This window comes from Crocuta crocuta, unplaced genomic scaffold (assembly GCF_008692635.1).
Source record: "Crocuta crocuta isolate KB4526 unplaced genomic scaffold, BGI_CrCroc_1.0 scaffold762, whole genome shotgun sequence".
Taxonomy (NCBI): domain Eukaryota; kingdom Metazoa; phylum Chordata; class Mammalia; order Carnivora; family Hyaenidae; genus Crocuta; species Crocuta crocuta.
The window spans coordinates 772,121-796,796 of record NW_027529524.1 but is presented as its reverse complement, the minus strand read 5'-3'; the positions used below and the strand labels follow the sequence as shown (position 1 = coordinate 796,796).

Sequence of the window (24,676 nt, the reverse complement as noted above, 5' to 3'; positions counted from 1 at the left end):
AGAGCGGCTGCTGGGGCCGCCCCCTCCAGGTGGGGGCCGGGGGGGCCTGGGATTGGTGGGTGGGGAGCCTGGGGGCCCTGGCGAGCCTCCCGGTGGCGGAGACCCCGGTGGGGGTAGCGGGGGGGTCCCGGGAGGCCGAGGGAAGCAAGACATCGGGGACATTCTGCAGCAGATAATGACCATCACCGACCAGAGCCTGGACGAGGCCCAGGCCAAGTGAGTGCCCCCACCCCGGGACCCCACACGGACCCAGCAGAAGCCCCATTCACAAGCTCTGAATCTTCTGGGAATCCTCCCCTCCCAGCCCCTACTCCAGGATCCTCTCCAGGAACCTACAGCTCTCTTCTCTCCTTACTCCTGGGAGCTCCAAAATAAGCCATCCCTCACAAACCTCCCTTCACCCCCAGGCCCTGAAACCTTCAAAGAGGGGGACCCAGGGTGGCCAAGCCCCACCCCCCAACTTCTCACTGACCCCCATACTCCCTTAAACATCCTTCCATCTTCAGAGCCCTGTTCTGGCTCTGAGCCTGAGAAACTGCTATGCTGTCTTAACTCTCCTCCCAGCCCACCCCCATACTCTCCAGGCCTGGGGACCTCCACAGTCCTTCCCAAATCTCTTACCACACCTCTCCACCATGGCCTAGTCTTCAAGGGCCCTCACCTGCCCTTGGCCCCAGTTCAGTGGGACACTAGGACTATCAGAGCCTCCTGCCTTGTTCAGTCCCAGGACCCTTCACACACATCTGTATTCAAGTCCTCCAACCCCTCTTTGGCACCTCAAACTCTGACTCTTCTTGCAGTCTCCATCTCTTTTCCTCTGAAATCTACCTAGTCACCCTCATGTCAGCAGTCACCCCCAAACTCTCCTTCACTACCCCTTTAGACCCATTTCCCACAGCCCTGTGCATGCCCAGGCGCTGCCTGCACCTTCCCTCCATCTTCCTAAACCCAAGCAGCTTCCCCACATCTCTGCTCTCTGGGAGCTGATCTCTTCCCAAGAACCCCCCAACTCCATTCTTCCCCCACCCCCACTTTGTGCCTCCCTTCTGGTTTGAAGGCTCCCGTCTCACCCTCTTGGTCTCCCTCACTCCGCCCCTCCTCTGTTTCTATAGCTCCTCAACTGTTCTCTTCCCTTCCTCTCAAGGAAACACGCCCTCAACTGCCACCGCATGAAGCCTGCTCTCTTTAGCGTCCTGTGTGAAATCAAGGAGAAAACCGGTATGTGGGACCCTCTCTGACTTATCCCTTTTGGGGACAGAATCCTGTTCTTTATAGGACTCAAGCTCAGAGTTTGATAGCCTGGGGCCCTGAGAACAGTAGGGGTTAGGGAAGTTGCTAAAGGGGAACTGGGGAGGGAACCAAAACCTGGAAACTTGGGTCTCCAGGAAGACACCAGGAGGGCTGAGAGCTGGCTGTGGGTTCCCTGGGTCCCTAAGTTCACTGGTCTGCATGCTAGGCCTCAGCATTCGAAGCTCCCAAGAGGAGGAGCCGGTGGACCCACAGCTGATGCGCCTGGACAACATGCTTCTGGCAGAGGGTGTGGCTGGGCCTGAGAAAGGAGGGGGCTCAGCAGCAGCAGCTGCAGCCGCAGCAGCCTCCGGGGGCGGCGTGTCCCCTGACAACTCCATCGAACACTCGGACTATCGCAGCAAACTTGCTCAGATCCGCCACATCTACCACTCGGAGCTGGAGAAATATGAGCAGGTGAGGAGACGAGGCTGGAGTGGGTGAAAGGAGAGGCTCTTGGGGGTGGAATCTGAAGGCCAAAGGGCCCCTCCTCACAGTCCACTGGCTCCCACTACAGGCTTGTAATGAGTTCACAACCCACGTCATGAATCTTCTGAGGGAACAGAGCCGCACACGGCCTGTGGCACCCAAGGAGATGGAGCGCATGGTGAGCATCATCCATCGGAAGTTCAGCGCCATCCAGATGCAACTCAAGCAGAGCACCTGTGAGGCTGTCATGATCCTGCGTTCCCGCTTCTTGGATGCCAGGTGGGGCTTGGGGGCCCAGGCCAGCCCCCAACCCTGGGCTCCTTCCTATTCTTCTCCAAGCCCCTGGGCCACTGCATTACACAACATGGTACTCTGTGGCAGTGGCATTCTCTAGAGTTAGGCAAGATGGAGGCCCATCCAGTACAGCGGGCCTCCTCACCACCTTTCTCCCTCTTCTGTAGACGAAAACGCCGCAACTTCAGCAAACAGGCGACTGAGGTCCTCAATGAGTATTTCTACTCGCATCTGAGTAACCCATATCCTAGTGAGGAGGCTAAGGAGGAGCTTGCCAAGAAGTGCGGAATCACTGTCTCTCAGGTATTGGGGAGACTTGGGGAGGAATTTTCAGGTCAGAAGCTCTCTGATTTTCCCGACTGAGGGGCTTAATAGAAAGTTCTCCCCCTGACCCTGCTTTCTGCTCAACACCCCATAGGTCTCCAACTGGTTTGGCAACAAGCGGATTCGGTATAAGAAAAATATTGGAAAGTTCCAAGAGGAGGCAAACATCTATGCTGTCAAGACCGCCGTGTCAGTCACCCAGGGGGGCCACAGCCGCACCAGCTCCCCGACACCCCCTTCCTCTGCAGGTGGACCCCAATGCCATCCTGGCTGGCTGTTTTGCACACTTCCTGCTTTTGTTCCCACTTCCTGTCTAGGCAGGATCACAGCTGAGAGGGGGCCTTTTGGGGTGAGAAGGACGTAGCTAAGATGGGATGGAGATGTCAAGGGACAGAGGCCACTCCAGCAAAGTTACTTCTGCCTATCTTCCAACAGGTGGTCAGAGAGGGAGGGGGGAGCTCAGAAACTGCCCACCCCTTCTGAGTGTTGCAGTATTGTCGTTCGGATAATTTGTGTATAGTGTCACACCCCCAGAACTAGTTCATAGGGCTTTTTGGAAACCAGAGCTGTAGTGAGAATCTTGTCTGCTGTCAAGGCCTCTGTTTTACTCTTCCCTAATTCTTTCTCTACTCCCCCAAGGCTCTGGCGGCTCTTTCAATCTCTCAGGATCCGGAGACATGTTTCTGGGGATGCCCGGCCTCAACGGAGATTCCTACTCTGCTTCCCAGGTCAGGTGGCCCATCTCCCATCGAGTAGGGCTTTCCCAAACTTGGTTTCCCTCTCTTCAAGGTATGAGACTTGTCACTGTGTCATACCCTTCTTTGCTGCCTGCAGGTGGAATCACTCCGACACTCAATGGGGCCAGGGGGCTACGGGGATAACCTTGGGGGAGGCCAGATGTACAGCCCTCGGGAAATGAGGGTGAGTGGATACCTGAAGCTCTCTTTGTCCAACTCTCACCAGGACAAGAGGGCCTTTTCGCTGGCAGTGTTGTCCCCATACTGGACTTCCCAGAGCCCTGCCCCAACCGTGTCTCTCTTTTTCCAGGCAAACGGTGGCTGGCAGGAGGCTGTAACCCCATCCTCAGTGACGTCCCCGACAGAGGGACCAGGGAGCGTTCACTCTGACACTTCCAACTGATCTTGCCCCTCAGGGCCACAGGGGTGGGGGCTCACAAGGCGAATCTTGAAGAGGACACGGGCATCCAGAGGACAAACCCCAGACACAGGAGAAGCACAAGACAGAGAAGGGCAAATGGGGTTATCCCTTCCCCAACCAGACTCTCTCAGTGCTGGGGGTGCTGACTTCGTGGCAGGGAGAATGGGCTCCCCTAAGGGGAGAGTGGGGTCTGTCTCCGTTTTTCCTTTTTTTCAGTCTTTCTTTTCCTTTCTCTCACAAAACCCAGAATCCTATTGGTCAGATCCCTTTCCCTTTACACACACACACACACACACACACGACCTCTTACTATATTCCATTTCTCTCTTTCTCTGAGCTCCCCCACTCTCCGTCCCCCACCCCACTTATCTGCTCTGGGATCTGTGGAGAAGCCAGCCCTGCCTGACCAGAGATGCCAAAACCGGGGACACACCTTCTGGACAGAGGACATGGGCCATGAACCCTGTGCCTCCCCACCCCCAGCCCCTCCAGATGGCTTTATTACCTCATACGCAGCTCATCTTAAACCAATAGAATCGCTCGGTGGACTAGAGTGTCTGACTCAGATATCTACCTCGGAGGGAGTTTCTGCTACTTTAGGGAATTGTTGACTGGGCTTTGGGGTTGAACTTTTTTTTTTTTTTTTTTAAAAAGGANTTTTTTTTTTTTTTTTTTTAAAGGAAAGAAAAAAAAACCCTGAGAGCCATCTGTATTTTTAAAAATTTTTGTTGTTATTGGTTCTTAATTCTTAGTTTGGGGAAGTAGATGTTTTTATAAATATATTGATTTCTTTTTCTTTTCTTTCTTTCTTTTTTTTTTTTTTTAATTGCTTTCCCATGTTAGAGGTGATAGCCAAAGGGGTCATAAGAGAAAGGGAACAAATAGAACTTGTAAAGAGGCCCACCTGGCTCCAGTCCTGTCCATCAGAAAGTACATTTAGCAGGGCACCAAGCCTGCACCCCTAAAATCACTTAGATGTTCTTTGCTTATGCAGGCAGCTCTTTGCTGTATTTGCTGTGGAGATAGGGGTTTGATCTGCTGACCTATCCCCACCCCCCACTTCTCACAACCCTCGGGCAGGGCTGGACTCAGTAACTCTGAGGAAATGCCACCTTTCCCTGTGAGTGACACGTCTTTAAATCTTTTTTTTTTTTTTAACTACTATTTGCAGATTGGAGGGGAAAGAATGGGGAGGGGCTTATTGCCAAATATGTTAAATGTGGGTTGGGGTGCTTGTGTTATGTTCTCTCTCTCCATTTCCCCAGAAATGAGGCATCTTTTATTCTCAATCCAAAGTCAAGAGGGTGGGGAGAGAGAGGAGGGAGGCTGCAAAAAGCCAGGTATGGGGGAAAGTAAAATCACCAGTGTCCCATCCTTGGCCAGAACCCTTGCCATCTGAACCCCTCAAACATCCTCAGGATTTTACAAGACTGTCCTAGTGGGGAACCTCTCCTGTCAAGGATCCAGGCAGGACTGAAGGGGAGCAGGTTAGGTGTGTGATGGGTGGTGGGTGGGAGGCATGGGCTGGGGGCAGTTCTCTCCTCACTTGTAAACTTGTAGTTTTCACAGGAAAAAAATAAAAACTACTAAAAAAAAAAAAAACCACATATACACACACATACACAGTTTTAAATAAAGAAATTTCTTTTTTCCCTGGGTTTAGTTGAGAATTATTTTCAAAAACATGAGAACCCCCTCCCAGAATCTCTCTTTCTCATAAAACCCCAAACAGGTCTTTTTCCCAAGTCCTTCCAGCCTTGGCCTCACCACCGAGGCTCTGTGGTTCACTCTCACCCCCTCCCTCCGGGCTTGAACCCTGTTGCCCAGCAACCTTGCCTAAGCAATACAAGTGTCTACCAGGCAAGCCCTGGTGGACTGAGAGGATGGGTTGGGGGTCCTGAGTGATAAGAGACCCTAGGAGGTACACTCCCCACCCCCATGGTTGTGGCCGGGCCCAGAGACTAGCAGTGCCTAAAGGGTGGGGTGATAACCTTCTCCTAGCATCTGAAGGACTCTTGTCCAAGAAGCATGAATTCCTAGCATTCCCTGTGACGGGACAGGACGGGAAGATGGGGGTAGGGGAGAGGGTGCAAGCCCCACCTAGGGCGGTGGCCACCGTAGTGAGGGGCAGACAGAACAAGGAGCCTGGGAAGGAAGCAGGATGGCAGCAGGGGCAGCGGCTGGAGCCTGGGTGCTGGTCTTCAGTCTGTGGGGTGAGCTACTCCCCTCACACCAATCCTCCCTGCAGAAAGCACTCCATCCTCCCCACATCTGTCCAGGACTTTCCTAGAACCTGGGCACTGCTTTTCAAGCTTCCTCACCCACCTTGTCCCAGTTTTATTAGCCCCCATTTTCCTCCTACCCTTCCACCATCATACTGTCTCCCAGGGGCAGTAGTGGGAGACCAAAACATCACAGCCCGGATTGGGAAGCCGCTGGTGCTGAACTGTAGGGGTGCCCCCAAGAAACCACCCCAGCAGCTGGAATGGAAACTGGTAAGCCGGGCTCCTGTTGCAGCTCCCCCACTTCCAGAGAGATCAGTGATGATTTGTATCCCCACCTCCCTGCCTCAGGAGTCCTTTCCCAAAGGACTTGCACTGCTCAGGCCCCTTTCCTCCGTCCCCAGAACACAGGCCGAACAGAAGCTTGGAAGGTCCTATCTCCCCAAGGAGGCCCCTGGGATAGCGTAGCTCGAGTGCTCCCCAATGGCTCCCTCCTCCTGCCGGCAATAGGGATCCAGGATGAGGGGACTTTCCGGTGCCGGGCAACAAGCAGGAATGGAAAGGAGACGAAGTCAACCTACCAAGTCCGAGTCTACCGTAAGAGTTCAGGGCCTTCCGTGGCCCACCTTTGATCTAAGGAAAAGTTTTGACCCCAGCCCTTTACTCCTTGGCCCTGGTGTGTGAGAACCTGTGACTTCAGATGCCCTAGTTCCCACACCGGGGGTGAGTCTTCAGCACTGCAGCCTGATTGAAATTTTCCCTCCTTCAGAGATTCCTGGGAAGCCAGAAATTGTCGATCCTGCCTCTGAACTCATGGCTGGTGTCCCCAATAAGGTAGTGGAAGAAAAGGGGAGAAGTAGAAAGCAGCCCTGAGAAGAGGAAGGGGGTGTAAGCCGTGTGCGTGCATGTGTGTGCATTTTGTGTGTGCATGTGTGTGTAGTCTCTTATTTTCAAAGATGATGGTTACTCTTTCCTCAGGTGGGGACATGTTTGTCTGAGGGGGGCTACCCTGAAGGGACTCTTAACTGGCACTTGGATGGGAAACCCCTCATACCTGATGGCAAAGGTAAGCCCCAAAGTCCCCCCTCTTTGCTGCCTTCTTTCTGACCCCTCCCACATCCACCCTGGGATTTCTTGCCTTGTCCTCCCCTCTCCTCCCTGCCATAGGAGTGTCTGTGCAGGAAGAGACCAGGAGACAGCCTGAGACAGGGCTTTTCACACTCCAGTCAGAACTGACTGTGACCCCAGCCCTGGGAGGAGCTCCCCATCCCACTTTCTCCTGTAGCTTCAGCCCTGGCCTTCCCCGGCGCCGAGCCCTATACACGGCCCCCATCCAACTCACTGTCTGGGGTGAGTGGAGGTGGGGAGGGCCTGAATGTCTGGCCCTCAAGGAGGGAAGAGTTAAGCCCACGGCCACAGGGACCACACAGAGCTATAACTCTCAACCTCATGCCCCCACCCCCAGAGCCTGTGCCTCTGGAGGTCCAATTGGTGGTAGAGCCAGAAGGTGGAACAGTAGCTCCTGGTGGTACCGTGACCATGACTTGTGAAACCCCTGCCCAGTCCTCCCTTCAAATCCACTGGATCAAGGACGTGAGTAACCTGGAAAGGGGGCTGGGAAGTCGACAGACACATCACTGGCAACTAGGAGGACAGGAGGCTCATAGAGAGGCAGGCAAAGAGCTGGGGAAGACAACAGAATATCTGAAGATACGGAGACAAAGACAGGAGTATGGGATGTGTGGAGATGTTGTAACAGTCTCCTGTCCCCCTTCTCCCCGCAGGGCATGCCCTTACCCCTTCCCCCCAACCCCGTGCTGCTCCTCTCTGAGGTAAGGCCTCAGGACCAGGGAACTTACAGCTGTGTGGCCACCCATCCTAGCCATGGGACCCAGGAAAGCCGTGCTGTCAGTGTCCACATCATCGGTGAGGAGACCTCTCCACAAATCCCAGGGACGCTGGGGCTGGGCTAAGGGATCGTGCAGACTCGAATTCCCTACTCCATCCTGGCACTGTCTCCTCCATGCACCCACACCCAGGCCTCCCCTGCCCCACCCAAGCCCTACCAAGAGAGCAGCCCAGCCTGTCCCCTCCCCTCTCTTCTCTGAACTGAAGAAAGGGGAAGACTCCACTAAGACTCCCACAAAATAACCTACTTTCTTTCAAATTAAGACCTTCCCTCCTAACTTGCTCTGACTTTGTCTTTCAGAAACAGAAGAGGGGCCAACTGCAGGTGAGGGGTTGGAAGCAGATGGCCCCAACGTGACTGGGTGATGGTCAACAAGAAAGGAATGGGAGTGCGAGGGGCCGGGCCCGCTCTTCTCCCCATCTCTCTACAGGTTCTGTGGAAGGGCAGGGGCTGGGAACTGTAGCCCTAGGCCTGGGGGTCCTGGGAGGCCTGGGGATAGCTGCCCTGCTCATTGGGGCCATCATATGGCAAAGACAGCGACGCCGAGGAGAGGAGAGGTGAGTGGAGAAAGCCAGACACCTCAGACTTCGGACTTCCAGGCAGCAAGGAGGGGAGTAAGGGGGAGGAATGATGGAGTGCTAGGAACCATGTGCAACATTCTTCCCCATCTTCCTCCCCAGGAAGGCCCCAGAAAACCAGGAGGAGGAGGAGGAGGAGCACGAAGAGCTGAATCAGTCAGAGGAGCCTGAGGCAGCTGAGGGCAGTGCAGCAGGACCTTGAGGGATGCACAGCCAGACTCCATCCATCAGCTCTGTTTTCTTCCCCCGCCCCTGCCCGCTTTGTTCTGGCCCCACACTAGTTCCGTCCTGTGTAACTGTACCCCAACTCACCAAACCTGCTACCATAACCAGAGCCTCCCACAGTGAGAAGTAAATACCTTGCCCCATTTGCTCGTGTATGTGTATGTGTGTGTGTGAGTGTGTGTGTGTGTATGTGTGCGTGTGTGTGTGTGTAAGACACTCTTACCCCCTGAACCCTTAAAAGCCTTGAAGGAGAGAGGCTCACCGTCATGCCTCCCCACACCACACAGATATTTACTTAAGTTAGGAAGAAGCTGCTCCTGTTCTCGAAGGAAGGAAGGACAAAGGTAGGCAAAGCTTCCATCAATACATCTCACCTTGTTTATTGAATTTATAATAAAGGAGGTAGTGAGGGGAAGGAAGCACTTAACTCAGAACCCATAATAGACATTGGGGAGAGAAAAATTAAGTTAAATCAACATGGGGAAAGTAGGGGACAGGGAAAGAGGGAGCTTTGCCCATCTTTCAAGACCAAATCAAGAAATGTGGGGGGAAGCAAAGGATCAGGAGGGAGAAGAAACAGACATTCTCTTCTGTCTGTCCTTCTATCCCAGAGCTGGGGGTTATGATGCTACTCAGTGAGTTCAGAGCAGAAGGTTCTTCCATAGTCTGCAAAGACGTCACTCCTCCCCACACCCTCCTAAAAAGTTGGCCTCAGCTAATATAAATGGAGTAGTTGGGGAGGAGGGGCCTGAAGTCAGGAAGGGTCAGCAACGACCCCCAATACTGATTCTCCTCTGGCCAGAGGTGGGCAGAAAGGAGACAAAGCTCAAATACTGAGCAGCCAGAAAAAGAAGAAGATGGCAAGAAACAGGAACAGGGAGTCCTGCCAGCTGGAGGCCGAGTGACCCTGTCCCAGATCCACACCTGTAGGAGAGAGGAAAGCTGTGGAAGAAACATCCACTCCTAGGTTGGGAAGGGGACTGGGGACAGAGGGCTCCTTGCTAGGAGCTGAGGGAAGGCTCTTACCTGTTCCCCGATGCAATGGCTCATGGGTGTTGAAGACGGTGGTGAAAAAGCCAAAGGGAAAAGCACCAACACCAAATGAGAAGTGAAAGCCCCCGGTATCGCCAAATGACTGGAATCCCTAGGAAGGTGGAGAAAGTCAGAGGGGAACAGGGCAGGTCTTTGGCAAGGAAGGAACACAATCAGACAAGACTCACCCCTCTGCTCTCTGGAGCTGGTCGCTGGCCCTGGGGCCGGGGTGGAGTTTTCAATCTGAGGAATAGGAGAGGGACTAGCAAGGAGAAGGGTTCTCTCCTCTTCCACACCCCGCTCCCAGGGCAGAAGCCTTCTGTCTTCCCTCAGCACCACCCCCTCTCTCTCACCTGGGGTCCTGGGGCTTCTGGCTCCCTCGACCATAAAGAGGGACAACCTTTTCTCTGCTGATCCCAGCTTTACACACTGGGCATTCTTGTCGCTCTGGCCGTGTCTCCAGCCACTGGGGGAGAAAATGAAGTGGTTTCCAGTACACAGCAGGGTCTCTGAACTCCTCAGACCTCCCCAATTCCCTCTTCATCTCCTCTGAGTACGCACCTGATGAAGACAGGGCCAACTGGATGGGAGGGAAAAAAAGGAAGTCAAACTAGCTACAGAAAAGAGACACGGACCTGACCTCACAGAGTCCCATCTCACCCCCTCTTCCCAGGTTTCTTTTCATATTTTCCGCAACCTCTACCATGCCCACCAATCTGGCCTTCCTTCTCTGATCTTACAACATCTAAAGCTATATCCCTCCTCAACATGCTCAACCTTCTCCTCTCCCCCAACACACCAACACACACACACATCCATCCCCTCCCTTCTCTGCCTTTTGACTCGGTTTCCAGTTCTCTTCAACCAGTTTTCCAGATCTCCTCTTTCAATCCCAGCCCCTCCTTGCCCCCATCAATCCCAAACCAGACTCCCCCTTTACTAGCACCTTCCCCCACTACTCCTTTTCCTCTCTTCTAGGTTCAACAAAGTCCCTATTTCCACAATCCTTTAACTTCTCAAAGTTGCCCCCTGTCCTCAGGTTTGTCATACCACTCACTGCCTACCAATATCTCATCGGACTGTGATTCCACATTCCCTAGGTCTCACCCTACTGAAGTAATGTGTGTCTCCCCTAATCTTTGAATCTAATCCGTTTCCACCTGTACAGCTAAGACCCCTCACTTTCTGGGGTAAGGTGGGTCGGGTCTCGCCTGTACAGATGTGCTGTGCCTGCCCTACCCCCGGTCTGGCCCCACTTCCTCCTAACACACCCATACCCCTCAACTCCTAGTTCCACTGACTTTCTGTTCCATGGGTGTCTTCTGTACAGACGTGACCCTCTCGCCGACACATACTAAAAAAGAAATATTAAGTCCCACACTCGGGCCTCACCTACGGGGATGTGTCCTCTAATTATCTGCATGATTGTATGCCATCCCGCCCCCAGCCTCCTTATATGGAGGTGAGACCCACTTTTCTCCCACTCCCAAATTCTCACCAGTACAGGTGGCCACACACACTGACCACAGCTTCGCGAGCAGTCTCCAGACATATATTACATTCGAAGGTCGCGCCCGCCCCGCCCCGCTCGCGGTTTGGCCCTTCGGGGCCCCCGTCCTCCTCCTCCGCTGCCGCCATGGACGGGTTCTGTTTCGCCTTCAAGTACCCCTTAATCCCCTCAAAAACACAGATACACACGCCCCAACAACAAGAAACCGCCTCCGGCCCACGTTCTTTGGGCGGGCTTGAAAGTTTTCTAGCCACTATTGGCCTGAGTGCCTGCCAATCACACAGGTCGAAAGAAAGGATTGGTCCAAAGGGTAGGGGTGAGGGTTGAGCAGTCCTGCCCTTGCACCAATGATTATTGGCTGATACAGTTTCAGTCAGTATGCGATGCGACGGGATTGGTAACAACTCGATACGTCCGGTCGCCCGACCCGGGGGAGCTTTACTCGTCTGAGTAGCTGCCAGTCATAATCAAAGGCCAGAAGCAATTGGTTCGGGACTACACAGGCCTCGCCTACTACAAGCCCTCTTTCTTTCTTTCACTTCCCCTTTCAGAGAATGTCCGGATTCCTATTGGACTTTGGAGCTTAGGATTCCAAAGCACTTCATTGGCTGGAACTCGATGGAAAATTGTGGTTAAGGAAAATGCGCATGCGTTTCAGGCGGCGGGAAGGGACGGGCCAATCCTGTGAAGGTTAAGCCTTCTCTGGTCCCTCCCCTTCACCTCTATCTTGTCGCCATGGTGACTGCTCTACGATTGGCGAGGTTTGAGGTTCAAAGGCCTTGGCTCGGCCTCATCCGGGGCCTTCGGCTGTACCCAGGCTGATTGGGCCGTATCTTTCACCTCTGATTGGCCGAGGTCGGAAAAGACGGCGAAGAGCTTGGCAAGAGAGCAAATACTAGGGTCTCAAGGTTCAAAATGGCTCCGGCCTCCTTCGGTGACGTAGAGGGCAGAACTTGGCTTTGCCCCTCCCTTTTAGTGAAGAAGGGAGCAGAACTGGGATCAGCTCGACGTTTGGACGGTGCGAGCATCGATCTGCAGAGCTGGTGTTAACCCATCTCCCTCGGCCGGAGGACTCGTCCCGCTCCTCCCTAGGTGATTTACAGAGCAGAACAGAACTAAAGGCCCACACCTTTTTAATGTGACACAGTATGACAGAGTTAATCTCGACTCCGTTTTAAACCTTAAAAGCAGAAAAGGCCTCGTTCCACCCCTTTGTGAGTGGGTACCTAGGAGGCAAGACCCGCCCCTTTTCAGGCGACCCGCGGCGGAATGAGGTTAGGCCCGCCCCTTCCGTCCTATAATGTGTCCCGCAGAACTAGGGTCTTCCTCCTGGGTTGGACCCCTGGGACTTGAGCAAGCCGCTTCAAAGCTTGGGCATTTTGTACGAGTTGGGGGTCTTTTCTACAGTGATCCTCACTGTGGCCCAAGGAGCGGAGCTAGGTAACAGTCCTCCCGCTACCCGTGTTCTTTACATCCTCTACCTCAGGGCGAGTAAATTCAAGCAGGGCGAAGGTGTGTCTGGCAGAGAAAGACACAGGCTGAGGGCAGTACAGCAACACCCAGATAAAAGGTCCCACGTGACTCAAGTGAGGAAAGGTGAGAAGTTGGGCGTTCCCTAGAGGAGGGCTGGGGAGGTGAAAGTACAGGAGGCCTGTAAAGGTATAGGAAAGAAGTTATTGGGACGTGGAAACCAGGAGAGGAGTGATGGATGAGCCTGGTAAAGGGATAGTGGAAGTAGGGGGAAGGGGAGATCAAGGGCTGGAGAGGGAACAGATACAGGACTACAAAATTAAGGAGGCATCCTCATCCCAGAGTAATCTAGCATTCATTTTTAAAAAGCAACCCTAATGCGCAGCTTCCATTGGAAGAAAAGATGCACCAAGACTCTGTGTTGGGGAGGGAAGCTGTCTCACACCGCTTCAGTGACTAGGGGAGACTGATAGGAAGGAAGTAGAAAAGTACTGAAGTTAAATAAAGGGCATGGGAGGACGGGCAGGAAGAGCGCCTGAGAGGAAGTATCCCTTCTCTTTAAAGACCAGAGAGGAGTCTAGAGGGAGCTGGGCTGCTGGAAGGGGTGGGGGGAGCAAAGGTCAAAGAGAACTGGTAGAGAGCTGGAGGGTCAGGTGAGATGAGACGAGGCCCTGGAGAGAAGACAGGTGAAGAATTCCGTGCTTCGCATTTAGTAGGTGCTTGAAAATATCTGGAATTGGATGGGGGACAGGAAAGAGGTTTTTGGAGAAGAGTTGGAGGGAATAAACAACACATAAGGGAGTTAAGGAGAAAGGAAGAAACCCAGTGAAATTTCCAGGAAGAGGAGACCTGATGAAGAAGGAATGGGCAAAGGAAGGAATACAACACCAAGGGACACAAGCCGTGTGTGCTGAAAGGGAATTGGAGGAAAAAAGGGTGCAGCTGGAGCCAGAGAAGGCCAGAGACGGAGGCAGAGCCCCGCGGAGCTCTCGAGGGGCGGAGCTACCAAGAGGCGACAGGTCGATGCGGAGAGAAGATGCCTGGGTCCCTGGGAGTCGATTGGCAAAACAGGCCGCCCATCACCGCCCCCTACTTCCTGGCCAGCCCCGGAAACCCGCAGGCGTTGGGGAGGGGTGGGGGGGGATAGCGGCAACAGCAGCCCCAGCCCTCAGAGAGACAGCAGGAAGGGAGGGAGGGAGGGAGCTGGGGGGACAGCCCCCCCACCATTCCTACCGCAATGGGCCCAGCCTCCCACTCTCACCTCCCCTCCATCGGCCGGGGCTAGGACACCCCCAAATCCTGTCGCCCCCTTGGCACCGACACCCCGACCGAGGCAGAGACACAGCCACCCGCCACCACCGCTGCCGCAGCCTGGCTGGGGAGGGGGCCAGCCCCCCGGGCCCCCCACCCCACTGAGGTGGGGGCGGGAATGGGATGGGAGGAGGCGGGAGGAGGGTGCCGAGAGGGACTTGGAGGAGGGGATGGGGGAGAGATTGGGTCTGGGAGGGGGACTGGGGAGAGGGTTGTTGGGGAAAGGAGAGGGGACCTGAGAGGGAGGAAGGATGGAAGAGACACGGAGGAGACCCTGAGAATTTGAGATGGGGGTGTGGACAGAGTCTTGAGGGAATTCCCGACACCTTCCCCAATTCCTTTTCCTGCCCTTTGGCCCCACATGACTCTTGAGGGGTTGTGGCCGGGAGAAGGCGGTTTATTGCCCTCCTTCCCCCAGCAGAATTTGCTTCCTAGGAATGCCCTCTCAGACACCTCTGTTTCCATCTAGGCACAGGACCTTTCTCAGTGGGCATCCACACTGGGCTAGATTCTACTGACACACAGATGCTTTGTGGGGGGCCATGTTTTCTACACTGAATCTGTGTGCCTTTGACATGTTTAATGGCTTATGTGCGGCTAGCTTCTCCCTGTGCTATCCATGGACTGTGGAGAGATGATGTGTTATTTTCCTTCAGAATTGCCCATTCTCGTATCTTATGTCCATATCTCATGTCCAGTCTTGATATTGTTCAAATGTGTGAGTTTTTTATATATTGCATCTATTATGTGCTTTCATGTTTCTTGCACATTTTATGCTTTTTGCATGTTTACTTTTGGGTGTAAAAATTATACCTTGTTTTGGTTTGTATGTTATGTTCATGATCCTATCGTACGCGATAGTCTTCATGTGTGGTATCCTGTGGTTTAGTTCACTAGTGCACACTCGTGATGTGATCGGATTGGCCTGTTTGCTGCATGTGTTTTCCCAGTTACGGTTTACACCGCACATACGCATGCTCCTTTGCATGATATGCTGATGTGACATGACCACAGCATGTGTGCTTCTGGTTACACATACTATTTATTTCATAATTTTATTGACACTATATTTTGTGAGTCATATGCATATTAACCCAGATGGCACTTCATAGTGCTTATAAATCTTTGGACATTTCTACTCTGGAGTGGGTCACTTAATGTCACATATTAGAAAGGTAACTGGGCCTCCATGTCCCCAGAAAACCATCCCCAATATGCCTTACCTTGCTGACCTTCCTGGTCTACGTCTTTGCACATACATTATCTCTCTAGTGGCTGTGTACAGTCTGTGTTCATGGAGCTCAATGCATGCCACAGAGTCCGCCTTGCTGTGCACATTATCTGTCCCCCACTCTTTTTGCACTGTTGGCATGTATTTGATGACAGCAGCATCTTTCCCGGGTGGCATGTTAATCCCCATTCTGTATGTTTCTCTTTTGTGTGAGATGGGATATACCATCTTGATTGTTGTTGCCCTCCCTTCAGTGCCACCATATAGCATATGTGCATATTCACAGTAGGTTACTGTTAGGCTTGTTGTGATCATTGCTTTCTTGGTGATTTTTCTTTTCATAGTTAATAGTCCTCAAGAGTGTAGCTATCTGATTCATGATTGGCTCTGTCACTAGTTATGACAGGCTGTGTATACAGCCTTATAATCTGTTCGGCACATGTTTGTTGAGCACCCTCTCTTCCTCCGTCTGTTCTGGGTATTGGGGAAATGACAGAGTTCCTGCCCTCAGGCTGCTTACAGCCTGGAGAAGGAAACAAAAATGCTAGTGAGCAGTTATGTACACTGTGGTGTCAAGATCAGCGGTTCTCAAACTTATGTGCACATCAGACGCACTTGGAGGGCTGTCCCTCACTTGAGGGGAGTTAAGATACCTATTCTTGGGCCTAAGGCCCAGAATTTGATTCAGGAGATCTGGGCTGAGGTCCAAGAATATAAATTTCTACACTCTGAGAACCAGTGATCAAGATAAAAGTGTAATGAGAACTCAGGCCAGGACGGTTTCAAGAAGACTTCCAAAGTGTGACGCTGAGCTGCGTCAGGCAAGTGAAAGGCGGAAGGGCATTCCGGCCAAAGGGAACAGCCTGTTCACAGCACAGAAACATGAAAGATCATGGTGTGTCTATTATTGACGGACTGAAGTAAATCAATTTGGAGCAAAAAGGGCTCTTCTGGGGATGTGGCCGAAGATGTAAGCAGAAGTCAGCTTGTCAAAAGGGCCTCTTAGTAGACAGAGAAATGCTCAGATTTGTGTTACAGAAAAATCTCTGTGGTTGCCATGTAGATGATGAGTTGGAGGAGGAGATTTAGGAGCCTGTTGCAAATAGCCCAGAGGAGAAATGCTAGTCCAGACTTAACAGGGGCTGTGGGATAGAGCAGCTCAAAGCCTATAGCTTTAGAGTTGGCGGAGTCTCCTGTTTCCTCTATTGCCCCTTAACGTTCACTGATTGGCAGTGGGCCTACCTTTGAGCACAGACCTTCCTGTCTTTGGAAAGGAGTGCCTGTAGCCTTGCTGGGAGTGACAGGTGTTTGCCTGAAAACCTTTCTGTGACTTGTGACCCTGCCCCCAGCAGTGGGACAGAGTGGAGGAAGGAGGAAGAACCTAAAAGGTAGGTTCTGTGTGCCTGCACCTCTTCCTCCTGAACTCTTTCCTTTCCCAGGATTGGTGGTGTGGTCTTTTACTCTCTCACCTCTTTTTTTCATTTGGTCAGGGCTTCCGTGTTATACCTGCCTGACCAGGTCACCTCCAGTGTCCCTGTAAGGGAAAGGAGGCATAAGAGTTTGTTTGCCTGCCTGTAGAGGCAGGATTGATAGATGTAGCAACTCCTGGTATGTCCATGGGTTTATCTGGAAATGGGAAGGAGGGGAGAGGGTAGATACCTTGGTAGAGGGAGATTTTTCTAGTTATGCATTTACCTTCCTTTATCTGTTACTGGATGTGATTGTAAGTGTGTGTGTGTGTGTGTGTGTGTGTGTGTGAGTGGGTCAATCTTTGTATGACTGTCTGTGTTTGCATTAGTGACAGAGCCTTTATTCTTGCCAGTCTGCCCTTAAGAATGTCTGTGGGTGTTTTGTGCCTTTCACTGTATTTGCTGTGTGCTGTGTGTTCACCTATGTGCATACATACTGGCAGCACCGTAACTGTGGTTAGGAGCACAAGCTGCCTAGGTTTAAACTAGGAAGTGCCTCTTAGGAGCCGTGTCACCACAGGTAAGTTCTTTAACCTCTCTGGGCCTATCTCCTAAAAGTGTAATTTACGTGGTTCATATTTAAGGGTTTAATATAGTCTATAGATCAACTCTAATCCAACAGAAATATAATACTAGCCACGGTGTAATTTTTAATTTTCTGGAAGATAAAAAGTAACAAGGTGAAATTAATTTTATTTTTAAAATTTTTAAATTTATTTTTGAGAGATAGAGACAGCGTGAGCAGGGGAGGGTCAAGAGAGAAAGGGAGACACAGAATCAGAAGACAGGCTCCAGGCTCTGAGCTAGCTGTCAGCACAGAGCCTGATGCGGGGCTCAAACCCACTAACAGCGAGATTATGACCTGAGCTGAGGTCAGACACTTAACCGACTGAGCCACCCAGGTGCCCCTGAAATTAATTTTAATAATATATCCTATTGAACTCAGTATTCCAAAAGGTTAAGATTTCAGAATACAAAAGAATATTAATGGAATATTTTAACATTCTGTTTTTCCTTCAGCCTTTGAAATCTGATCCATATTTTACACTTCCAGGACAACTTAGTTCAAACTAGGCCACATTTCCAGTGCTCAGTAGCCATATGTGGCTGGTGGCTACCATATTAGACAGTCAGGTATAGGTCATCCTAAGACCCTTAACAGCTACAAGTGTTTGCTAGTCTTATTGCTGCTCTATTACCACATATCTGTGCGTTGTGGGTGTCCATGTCTCATATCTCTTGTCTTTGTGAATATTTCTGGAGCCTTCTGGGAGAGGAGTGGGAGAGCAGTCCCGAGCTCCTATCCCCACCACCCCCATCCTAGAGAGGCTTTCTGGTCAGGTCATGGTGGGAGCCCTGACCCCATCCTGTGTCTCTGGCCCTTGTCCTCCTTGCTCCCCAAACCGTGTCTTCTAGGCCTTGCTCGTCCCATTCCTCTCCAGGAACGAGGCCCACTGTCCCTTGCCCTGTCCCCTGCAGGTGGCCAGAATGGAGTTGTGGCCGGGGGTATGGCCTGTGCTGCTGCTCATCTTCCTGTTGCTGCTCTTCCTGCTGCCCACCCTGTGGTTCTGCAGCCCCAGTGCCAAATACTTCTTCAAGATGGCCTTCTACAATGGTTGGATCCTCTTCCTGGCTGTGCTCGCCATCCCTGTGTGTGCTGTGCGAGGACGCAACGTTGAGAACATGAAGTGAGGCCCAGGGGGTTTTGGGTGATGAGAGAATCTAAGAGTGAGAAGTGAGTAGTGGATAGGGAGGATGTGGGGTGTGTAAGGAAGAAGGAAAGAGCCCAGGGACAAGGAAGGGGAGAGGACTGCAAAGATGCTCAGAAAGGCAGTAGGGGGAGGGGAGGGGAGACATGCAGATGGACGTCAGTGGGTCCTACTGGAACCCCTTGCTGTGACCCCACAGGATCTTGCGTCTGATGCTGCTCCACATCAAATACCTGTATGGGATCCGAGTGGAGGTGCGTGGAGCCCACCACTTCCCTCCCTCACAGCCCTACGTCGTGGTCTCCAACCACCAGAGCTCACTCGACCTGCTTGGTGAGACCCCTCGTAGGCACACCTCCCCTAGCCATGCCCTTCCTCTTTCCCCAGAATCTCCTCCCCTAGGGGTTCGCAACTCCCCTTTGTCTGGATGTTGCTTCCTTCCCCCTTTCCCCCCATCTTCCTCAGGATTTCCCACTCCCTGCCTTCCATCTCCATCCTTAGGAGTGTGGGTGATGGCCCACTTCCCATTGACACTTTACCTCCACCATGATCTTCACCCATCACCCACCCGACCTTTGCCTTAGGGATGATGGAGGTACTGCCAGGTCGCTGTGTGCCCATTGCCAAGCGTGAGCTGCTGTGGGCTGGCTCTGCTGGACTGGCCTGCTGGCTGGCAGGAGTCATCTTCATCGACCGGAAGCGCACTGGGGATGCCATCAGTGTCATGTCTGAAGTTGCCCAGACCCTGCTCACCCAGGACGTGAGTCCCCTGTGGAAAAGGGGGTTGCAGCATTGTGGAGTAGATCAGGGGCAGCGACCCTCAAAGGTCCATTACAGCGTCATGACCATTTTCTGACCCCTCTGTGTATGTCTTCTTGACCCTCTATCTTCCCCAGGTGCGGGTCTGGGTTTTCCCTGAGGGCACGCGAAACCACAATGGCTCCATGCTGCCCTTCAAACGTGGCGCCTTCCACCTTGCAGTACAGGCCCAGGTAATTACTATTTCCCCTTCTGCTGTTGAGCCCCCAGCTTCCGCCATCCCTTTCTTTCTTGGCAGCGGCTTGTCATGGGGACCTTGGAAGGGAACTGTGGGCTGTTTGCTTTTCCCTTTCCCCAGGTTCCCATTGTCCCCATAGTCATGTCCTCCTATCAAGACTTCTATTGCAAGAAGGAGCGTCGCTTCACTTCGGGTGAGGGCTCTGAGTAGATCTGGGGCTAGGGGTGGCCAGAAAGGCCGTGGTAGAGAGAGGGTAGACATCCCCACGAGGCAGGAGGATTGGTCAGTATCAGAACTGAGATATCCGAAGGATCATCCAATGTGACCCCACACCAGCCAATAAATATTAAGTGCCCACTGTACCGTACCCTGCTACATGGGTAACACTTGGTCCCCCTATGAGGGGCCGTTACTGCCCAGTGGGAAAGATAAGGCCTATGTGTGCAAAGCTGTAATAACACTTGACAGTGAAAGCTAATCCTAGATGATGGGGGCTGGAAGGGGTGCTAAGGAGGTGTCCGGACTGGGATGTGGGGAAAGCTTTGTGCAGGAGGGCCTTAAAACAGGTAGCAGCTGGCAAGCTGAGGGGCAATTGTCCAGGGTAGGGAGAAGAGAGCCGAAAGGTCCCAGAGGGAGTAGCAGGAGAGCTCAGGAACTGGGCCCTGCCTGTGGGCAAAGGCCTAGGTAGACAGGCCATGATGGTGCTCACCCCCTCCCAGGGCGATGTCAGGTACGGGTGCTGCCCCCAGTGCCCACAGAAGGGCTGACACCAGATGACGTCCCAGCCCTGGCTGACAGAGTCCGGCACTCCATGCTCACCGTTTTCCGGGAAATCTCCACTGATGGCCGGGGCGGTGGTGACTATCTGAAGAAATCTGGAGGGGTGGGCGAGGCCCGGCTCTGACCTCCCTTCCCATCTACCCCCTTCATCCTTCCACACCTACCAGCCCAGTGGGCCCTGAAGCAGGGCCAAGCCCACTTCCTTGTTTTTCCTCTCCCCACTGTTCTCCTCTTTGGAATCTTCAACTTCTGAAGTGAATGTGGATATAGCACCGCTCCTTGCCCCTTCCCAGTTCCCCCCATGGACTGTCTTGCCTCGGTGCAGTCTCCACTCACCCCTACCCACCTCCTGTGCCATCTTGTCTTTGGGACGGTTGCCTCCCCCTCATCTTCAGTGGCTCATCTACACAAGGGTGGGAACACATCATCCTCTCCCCAGTGGACCCTCTGGACCCTCTTCCTTTGTGATCTTCTCTCCCTCTCCACTCCACATTGGCCAGTGAACTCATCCATTCTGTGGAACAATACCCTACCACAAGTCCATGGATTCAGTGGACTTATCCATTTGTGAGGACTCCTCACACTGTGGCTGGAAGCAATGCCTGGAACATTCCTGGCTTATCCTGGGAACACTCCTCAGCACCCTTACCCTCCCTCCCATTGGAGCCTCCTGTCAGTGGAGGCTGGACTCTTCTCACTCCGAGGTCTCATCCTGCCCATACCCAGGTGCCCAGGGGTGAGCATACTCCTAGATGCCAGTTTGGTCTCCACATTTCTGCTTCCCCCTATCCCTGTGGTACAGTTCTTCAGTGGTCCTGGCCCCAACCCAGTCCCCTGCAGCCCTGCTGTACCATTCTAACCAGACACAAGGGGAAGAGGCAGACATTAGGTGCTGCACTCACTTCTGCTCCCTGGGGAGTTGGGGAAAGGAACTGAACCCTGGCTGGAGGGGATGGGAGGGCTTTTAATTTATTTCTCTTTCTTTTGAGGCTTCCCCTCTCTGAGCCAGTTTTTATTTCCTCCCCGTGGCATTAGCCATTCTTGCCTCCACCACCTGTGCTCACAACTGGGAAGGTGCGCTGGGAGCAAAAGGAGAGGGTGGGACCCAGTTTTGTGTGGTTTTTATTAATTATCTGGATAACAGCAAGAAACCGAGAATAAAGATTGAGAGAGAGAGAGAGATCTGGGCACTTTCTGGCTGCATTTGTTAAGGCGTTGAAGTGGTTCTCACCTAGGCAACCTGCCCCAGCCAGAAGACTCAGGGGTGGGCCCAAGGCACCCATCTTTCCCCCTTCCTTCGGCTCTCGAAGTTTCCATCGCTCATTGCTCCTTAGTGACAGATAACCTTATCTGCACTTCCCCAGCTGGCCAATCCCAGAGGATTAGTGGGGCCAGTTTCTCTATAAATTAGCGAGCAGGGGCTCTGGAGAGGTTCCTTATCGGCCGCCGATTGAGATTGAGGCCTGGGCCCAGGCTGTTGTCCTCACAGGAGCCTGGTGAAGGAAGGAGGCAGAAACATTGGCTGTGGACTTCTGGGGCTGCGTGGGCACTGGAGAGACTCTCACCCAGCAATAAGTGCAACTACTGGACAGGGTACCAGAAGAAGGGAGACAGTATGGGGAGACTGAGTGTTGGGGAAGGGTTTGGGAAAAGTGAACCAGGGAAGGGCGTCTGGGAGAGCTGGGAGCAGCTCTTGGGGCTGGGGATTCAAGCAGAGAGGGGCATGAGGACTTACAGGCACCTAGCCTCTCCTCCAGCAGCAGCACTTGATCACTGAGAGACTCAATCCTGTCGCTACGGCCCCATAGCTCTGCCACCTGTTCTGGCTGTAGTTCTTCAGGTGGCATGGGCAGCATGGCTCGGACCCAGGCCCCGGCTTGACCCGCCCACTACAAAGGAAGAGACACTCAGAGTGTTGGGGGTGGAGCATACCCTGCAGGAGGGGTTGGACTCAATCACCAACATTCACCTGCTCCAGCCGATCCAGGCGCCCACGAAGTTTCCAAATCTCCTGCCTCAGGGTGTGGTCATCTTGTTCTGCTTCCCGAACTGGGACAAAAGAGGGTGTGACCCACTGCCCAGTTGAGTGCAAGCCCTCACTGCCACCCATGCTCCCACTCACCTGCCACACTGAGGATGCTGGCACTGGTTGGGGGCTCTGGGGCACCCTCTGCACAGGTGCGCCCATCCAGGCCCAGCACCAGGCCTTGGGGACAGTCACAGGTGAAGCTGCCTGCCGTATTGAGGCAACGGTGCGAGCAGAGGGCAACGCCTGTCCTACATTCATCCACGTCTAGTTATGGGAGAGAAGATGGGGGCTGAAGGGTGGTGGAGAGCTGGCACCCCAAAGGTATAAGGTCCTGGTGCCAGTGGATGGGGGTGCAGGGTGAGTTGACTCACCCACGTGACAGTGCTTCCCACCCCAGCCTGGGGCACACTCGCATTGCTCTGGCTTAACGCAGACACCTCGGTTCTGACAGGGCTTGGCGCAAATGGCTGTGGGCATAGAAGGGTGGTTCGAAACCAGACCCACTGCCCGCCTCCCGAGCCCTGCGGGGCGCCCTGTCCCCAGGCCTGGGAAGACCCAGCCTCACCATCGCAGGTGAGCGCCCCTGGATGCCGCTTCTTCCAGCCCTGGCAGCACACGACGTGGGTCTGTGGCACCTCCCTCCTCACCTCCCTCCACGCCACGCGGTATGTTGTCCTAGAACATAGGCCCGGCTCTGAACGTTGGTTTATGGGTTTTGGTCTGGGTTCTTGAAGTTCTTGAAAGGCTCTAGAGTCTAGGCTCCCCATCCCTCACCTGTAGGTGCTGCAGATGCGTCTTCCATCACACATGGTCAAGTAGGGCTTATACACTGGTTGGCTATAGGACTCGTTGTAATGGAGGGGGACCACCAGCATCTGCTTGGAGCAGACCCCCTGGCTGTACCCATGCCAGAGAAGGTGAGAGACATTCAGTCACCTGGGCGGGGGTGTCAGGCCCATTTCCCCATAAGGCTCGACTGAGGCCCCTCCCTCCCTGGAGGTGACAGCCTCACCCCCATTCTAAACTTCATGGTTTTGCCACCTGTTGACGTCCCACCCCCAGCAGGTTTTCTGATGACCTCACCCCTGGACCTGCCCCCTGTCATCACCTCTCCTTGAGGGATCCACCCTTGTCCCCCTGGACTGACATCAGTAGCAGGAGGAATGAGAGTCCGCCTAAGAGAGTGCACAGCTCATCCCTGGACCCCATGATTCTCCTTGACTCCAAACTGCAGGCTGCAGGCAAGAAGAGGTTAATGGAGGCCCTTCCCCTCTCCTGTAACTTCTCCAGCTCCAGCCCCTCCAAAAGCAGTCTGCTAGTGCCCTCTAAGGGAGTTAGCACAATCACTTACACAAATTTGCACTAGCCACCAGGACTGTCTACACCTGCATGTCCATTTAACACAACCCCTTCATCCAGCACATCATGGTCCAAGCATGCATCATGCGAGTGCACACCCCAACACACTCCCTCCACCTTCTCTACACACACACAGTTAACTCTCTGCCCCCATGACCTTCCTGTCTCTAACAAGCCCTCTTCTAAATGTTTCTACCTTCAAAGCCTCACATATTCGCCATTACACCCCCTCACACCCTGCACACAAACCCATATACCTGGAAACTGCACCTTAAACACATTCCTACTACCCCACACACCCACACCCTCACTCCTACAACACTCCCCAACTCACACTCACTCTAAGGCTCATTCCCCATTGACACTGTCTCCCCACCTGTCTTTCCCTCTCTCCCGGAGACTTCCAGCAGACCAGCCTCAGCAGCAGCAGCTCAGACTGGTGGGCGGGTTGGGCAGGCTGGAAAGGAGAGGAGGGGCTGGGCCAGACAGAATCCTCCCATCCCTGCCCCCTCCCACAAGCCTCCTTCATAGCTCCTGCCAGATCTGCTCCCTGGGGTCTAAGTCGCACTACCTTCACCACCACCCCAGCAAAGGGGCCCCAAGAAGTAAATTCCCAACTCTCCGAGGCCCCTTATTTCTGGACTCCCCAAATCAGCAGAGGCTACTGGCTCTCTAACACCACCAGTGTGTGGCTCTTGCCACACGCCTCAACCCAACACAGACTAGGGGAGAACTGAAAGCAGGGAGAGGTCATGGGAGAAGAGGCAAGATTAGATGAGGAAAGAAAGGAGGGCAGGTCGTCACAAAGGGAGAAGGAGGGGTGGGCAGCCCAGGGCACTAAGGGGGAATTGCCCCCATTTGATGATGACATTTGTTAGGGCCTGGGGGTGGGGGCAGAGTTGAGTCAGCCACCACCCCCCATGCCAGAGCAGACAGGGCCCTATTGTCTCCACCAAAATTCCTTCTTTCAAGGAAGAGGAGGCTCATTGTCCAGCCCCTCACCCAACTCTGGCCTACAAAGGTCGAAAAGGGGTGCAACAAATGCCCACCCTGACCCTTAGCCCCCTTGTCTAGCCTGGGGGTGGCAGGCGCATTCCACCCATGAGGCTGGGGCACAAACCACTAAAGCCCTGGGCTCAGCCCCCCAAGCTTAGGCTGGGACAGGAAGATAATTGTCCTCTGCAGGAAAGAACCCACAGAGAATCAGGAACCCACACAGAATGGGCATTTAGAGAGCGGAAACACCAAGGGGGTCCCACCCCAGACCAGGCATCCGGGCACCCAGACCTCAGGCTCTCCATCCCCACCCTCCTTGGGGAGCCAGGTCCCCCTCAACTGGAAATGAGCCAAACC

The 24,676-nt window shown here is 53.5% G+C and overlaps 5 protein-coding genes across 13 annotated transcripts; 3 read left to right on the top strand and 2 right to left on the bottom strand.

Moving 5' to 3' along the window:
* Nucleotides 1-51: 51 nt before the first annotated feature.
* Nucleotides 52-4,148, top strand: PBX2 (PBX homeobox 2). Its single transcript, XM_077760964.1, has 9 exons — nucleotides 52-216; nucleotides 1,145-1,218; nucleotides 1,457-1,704; nucleotides 1,805-1,995; nucleotides 2,178-2,313; nucleotides 2,429-2,582; nucleotides 2,974-3,062; nucleotides 3,169-3,255; nucleotides 3,382-4,148. Exons 1-9 carry the CDS (start codon nucleotides 176-178, stop codon nucleotides 3,472-3,474), a joined length of 1,113 nt encoding a protein of 370 aa, XP_077617090.1. The 5' UTR covers nucleotides 52-175; the 3' UTR covers nucleotides 3,475-4,148.
* A 3-nt stretch (nucleotides 4,149-4,151) lies between these two features.
* On the top strand, nucleotides 4,152-8,572 carry AGER (advanced glycosylation end-product specific receptor). 3 transcript variants are annotated; one of them, XM_077760962.1, is made up of 11 exons: nucleotides 5,566-5,705; nucleotides 5,881-5,987; nucleotides 6,146-6,311; nucleotides 6,484-6,548; nucleotides 6,693-6,780; nucleotides 6,882-7,064; nucleotides 7,180-7,335; nucleotides 7,668-7,671; nucleotides 7,924-7,947; nucleotides 8,054-8,180; nucleotides 8,304-8,572. In XM_077760962.1, the coding sequence occupies exons 1-11, from the start codon at nucleotides 5,654-5,656 to the stop codon at nucleotides 8,370-8,372; spliced, it is 1,041 nt and encodes a 346-aa protein (XP_077617088.1). In that variant the 5' UTR covers nucleotides 5,566-5,653; the 3' UTR covers nucleotides 8,373-8,572. The 3 variants fall into 3 exon arrangements, with proteins under 3 accessions (XP_077617086.1, XP_077617088.1, XP_077617087.1); XM_077760961.1 differs by lacking the exon at nucleotides 7,668-7,671 and adding an exon at nucleotides 7,499-7,640 and having other exon boundaries at nucleotides 6,119-6,311; nucleotides 7,180-7,307; XM_077760960.1 differs by lacking the exon at nucleotides 7,668-7,671 and adding an exon at nucleotides 7,499-7,640 and having other exon boundaries at nucleotides 4,152-5,987; nucleotides 6,119-6,311; nucleotides 7,180-7,307.
* Nucleotides 8,573-8,790: 218 nt separating this feature from the next.
* RNF5 (ring finger protein 5) lies at nucleotides 8,791-11,196 on the bottom strand. Of its 2 annotated transcripts, XM_077760865.1 has the most exons (6): nucleotides 10,957-11,196; nucleotides 10,020-10,038; nucleotides 9,812-9,924; nucleotides 9,647-9,701; nucleotides 9,453-9,570; nucleotides 8,791-9,350 (listed from the first exon to the last, which is right to left on the bottom strand). In XM_077760865.1, the coding sequence occupies exons 1-6, from the start codon at nucleotides 11,094-11,096 to the stop codon at nucleotides 9,253-9,255; spliced, it is 543 nt and encodes a 180-aa protein (XP_077616991.1). In that variant the 5' UTR covers nucleotides 11,097-11,196; the 3' UTR covers nucleotides 8,791-9,252. The 2 variants fall into 2 exon arrangements, with proteins under 2 accessions (XP_077616991.1, XP_077616992.1); XM_077760866.1 differs by lacking the exon at nucleotides 10,020-10,038 and having other exon boundaries at nucleotides 10,957-11,040.
* An 839-nt stretch (nucleotides 11,197-12,035) lies between these two features.
* Nucleotides 12,036-21,115, top strand: AGPAT1 (1-acylglycerol-3-phosphate O-acyltransferase 1). 5 transcript variants are annotated; one of them, XM_077760956.1, is made up of 8 exons: nucleotides 13,603-13,855; nucleotides 16,255-16,368; nucleotides 17,929-18,137; nucleotides 18,358-18,491; nucleotides 18,743-18,918; nucleotides 19,055-19,150; nucleotides 19,276-19,348; nucleotides 19,875-21,115. In XM_077760956.1, exons 3-8 carry the CDS (start codon nucleotides 17,938-17,940, stop codon nucleotides 20,057-20,059), a joined length of 864 nt encoding a protein of 287 aa, XP_077617082.1. In that variant the 5' UTR covers nucleotides 13,603-13,855; nucleotides 16,255-16,368; nucleotides 17,929-17,937; the 3' UTR covers nucleotides 20,060-21,115. The 5 variants fall into 5 exon arrangements, with proteins under 5 accessions (XP_077617085.1, XP_077617082.1, XP_077617081.1 ...); XM_077760959.1 differs by lacking the exons at nucleotides 13,603-13,855; nucleotides 16,255-16,368 and adding an exon at nucleotides 12,036-12,060; XM_077760955.1 differs by lacking the exon at nucleotides 16,255-16,368 and having other exon boundaries at nucleotides 13,604-13,855.
* Nucleotides 21,109-24,587, bottom strand: EGFL8 (EGF like domain multiple 8). 2 transcript variants are annotated; one of them, XM_077760953.1, is made up of 9 exons: nucleotides 23,700-24,587; nucleotides 23,073-23,199; nucleotides 22,739-22,861; nucleotides 22,530-22,639; nucleotides 22,336-22,431; nucleotides 22,058-22,228; nucleotides 21,905-21,984; nucleotides 21,671-21,824; nucleotides 21,109-21,428 (listed from the first exon to the last, which is right to left on the bottom strand). In XM_077760953.1, exons 2-9 carry the CDS (start codon nucleotides 23,171-23,173, stop codon nucleotides 21,343-21,345), a joined length of 921 nt encoding a protein of 306 aa, XP_077617079.1. In that variant the 5' UTR covers nucleotides 23,174-23,199; nucleotides 23,700-24,587; the 3' UTR covers nucleotides 21,109-21,342. The 2 variants fall into 2 exon arrangements, with proteins under 2 accessions (XP_077617079.1, XP_077617080.1); XM_077760954.1 differs by lacking the exon at nucleotides 23,700-24,587 and having other exon boundaries at nucleotides 23,073-23,304.
* Between the last annotated feature and the right edge of the window lie 89 nt (nucleotides 24,588-24,676).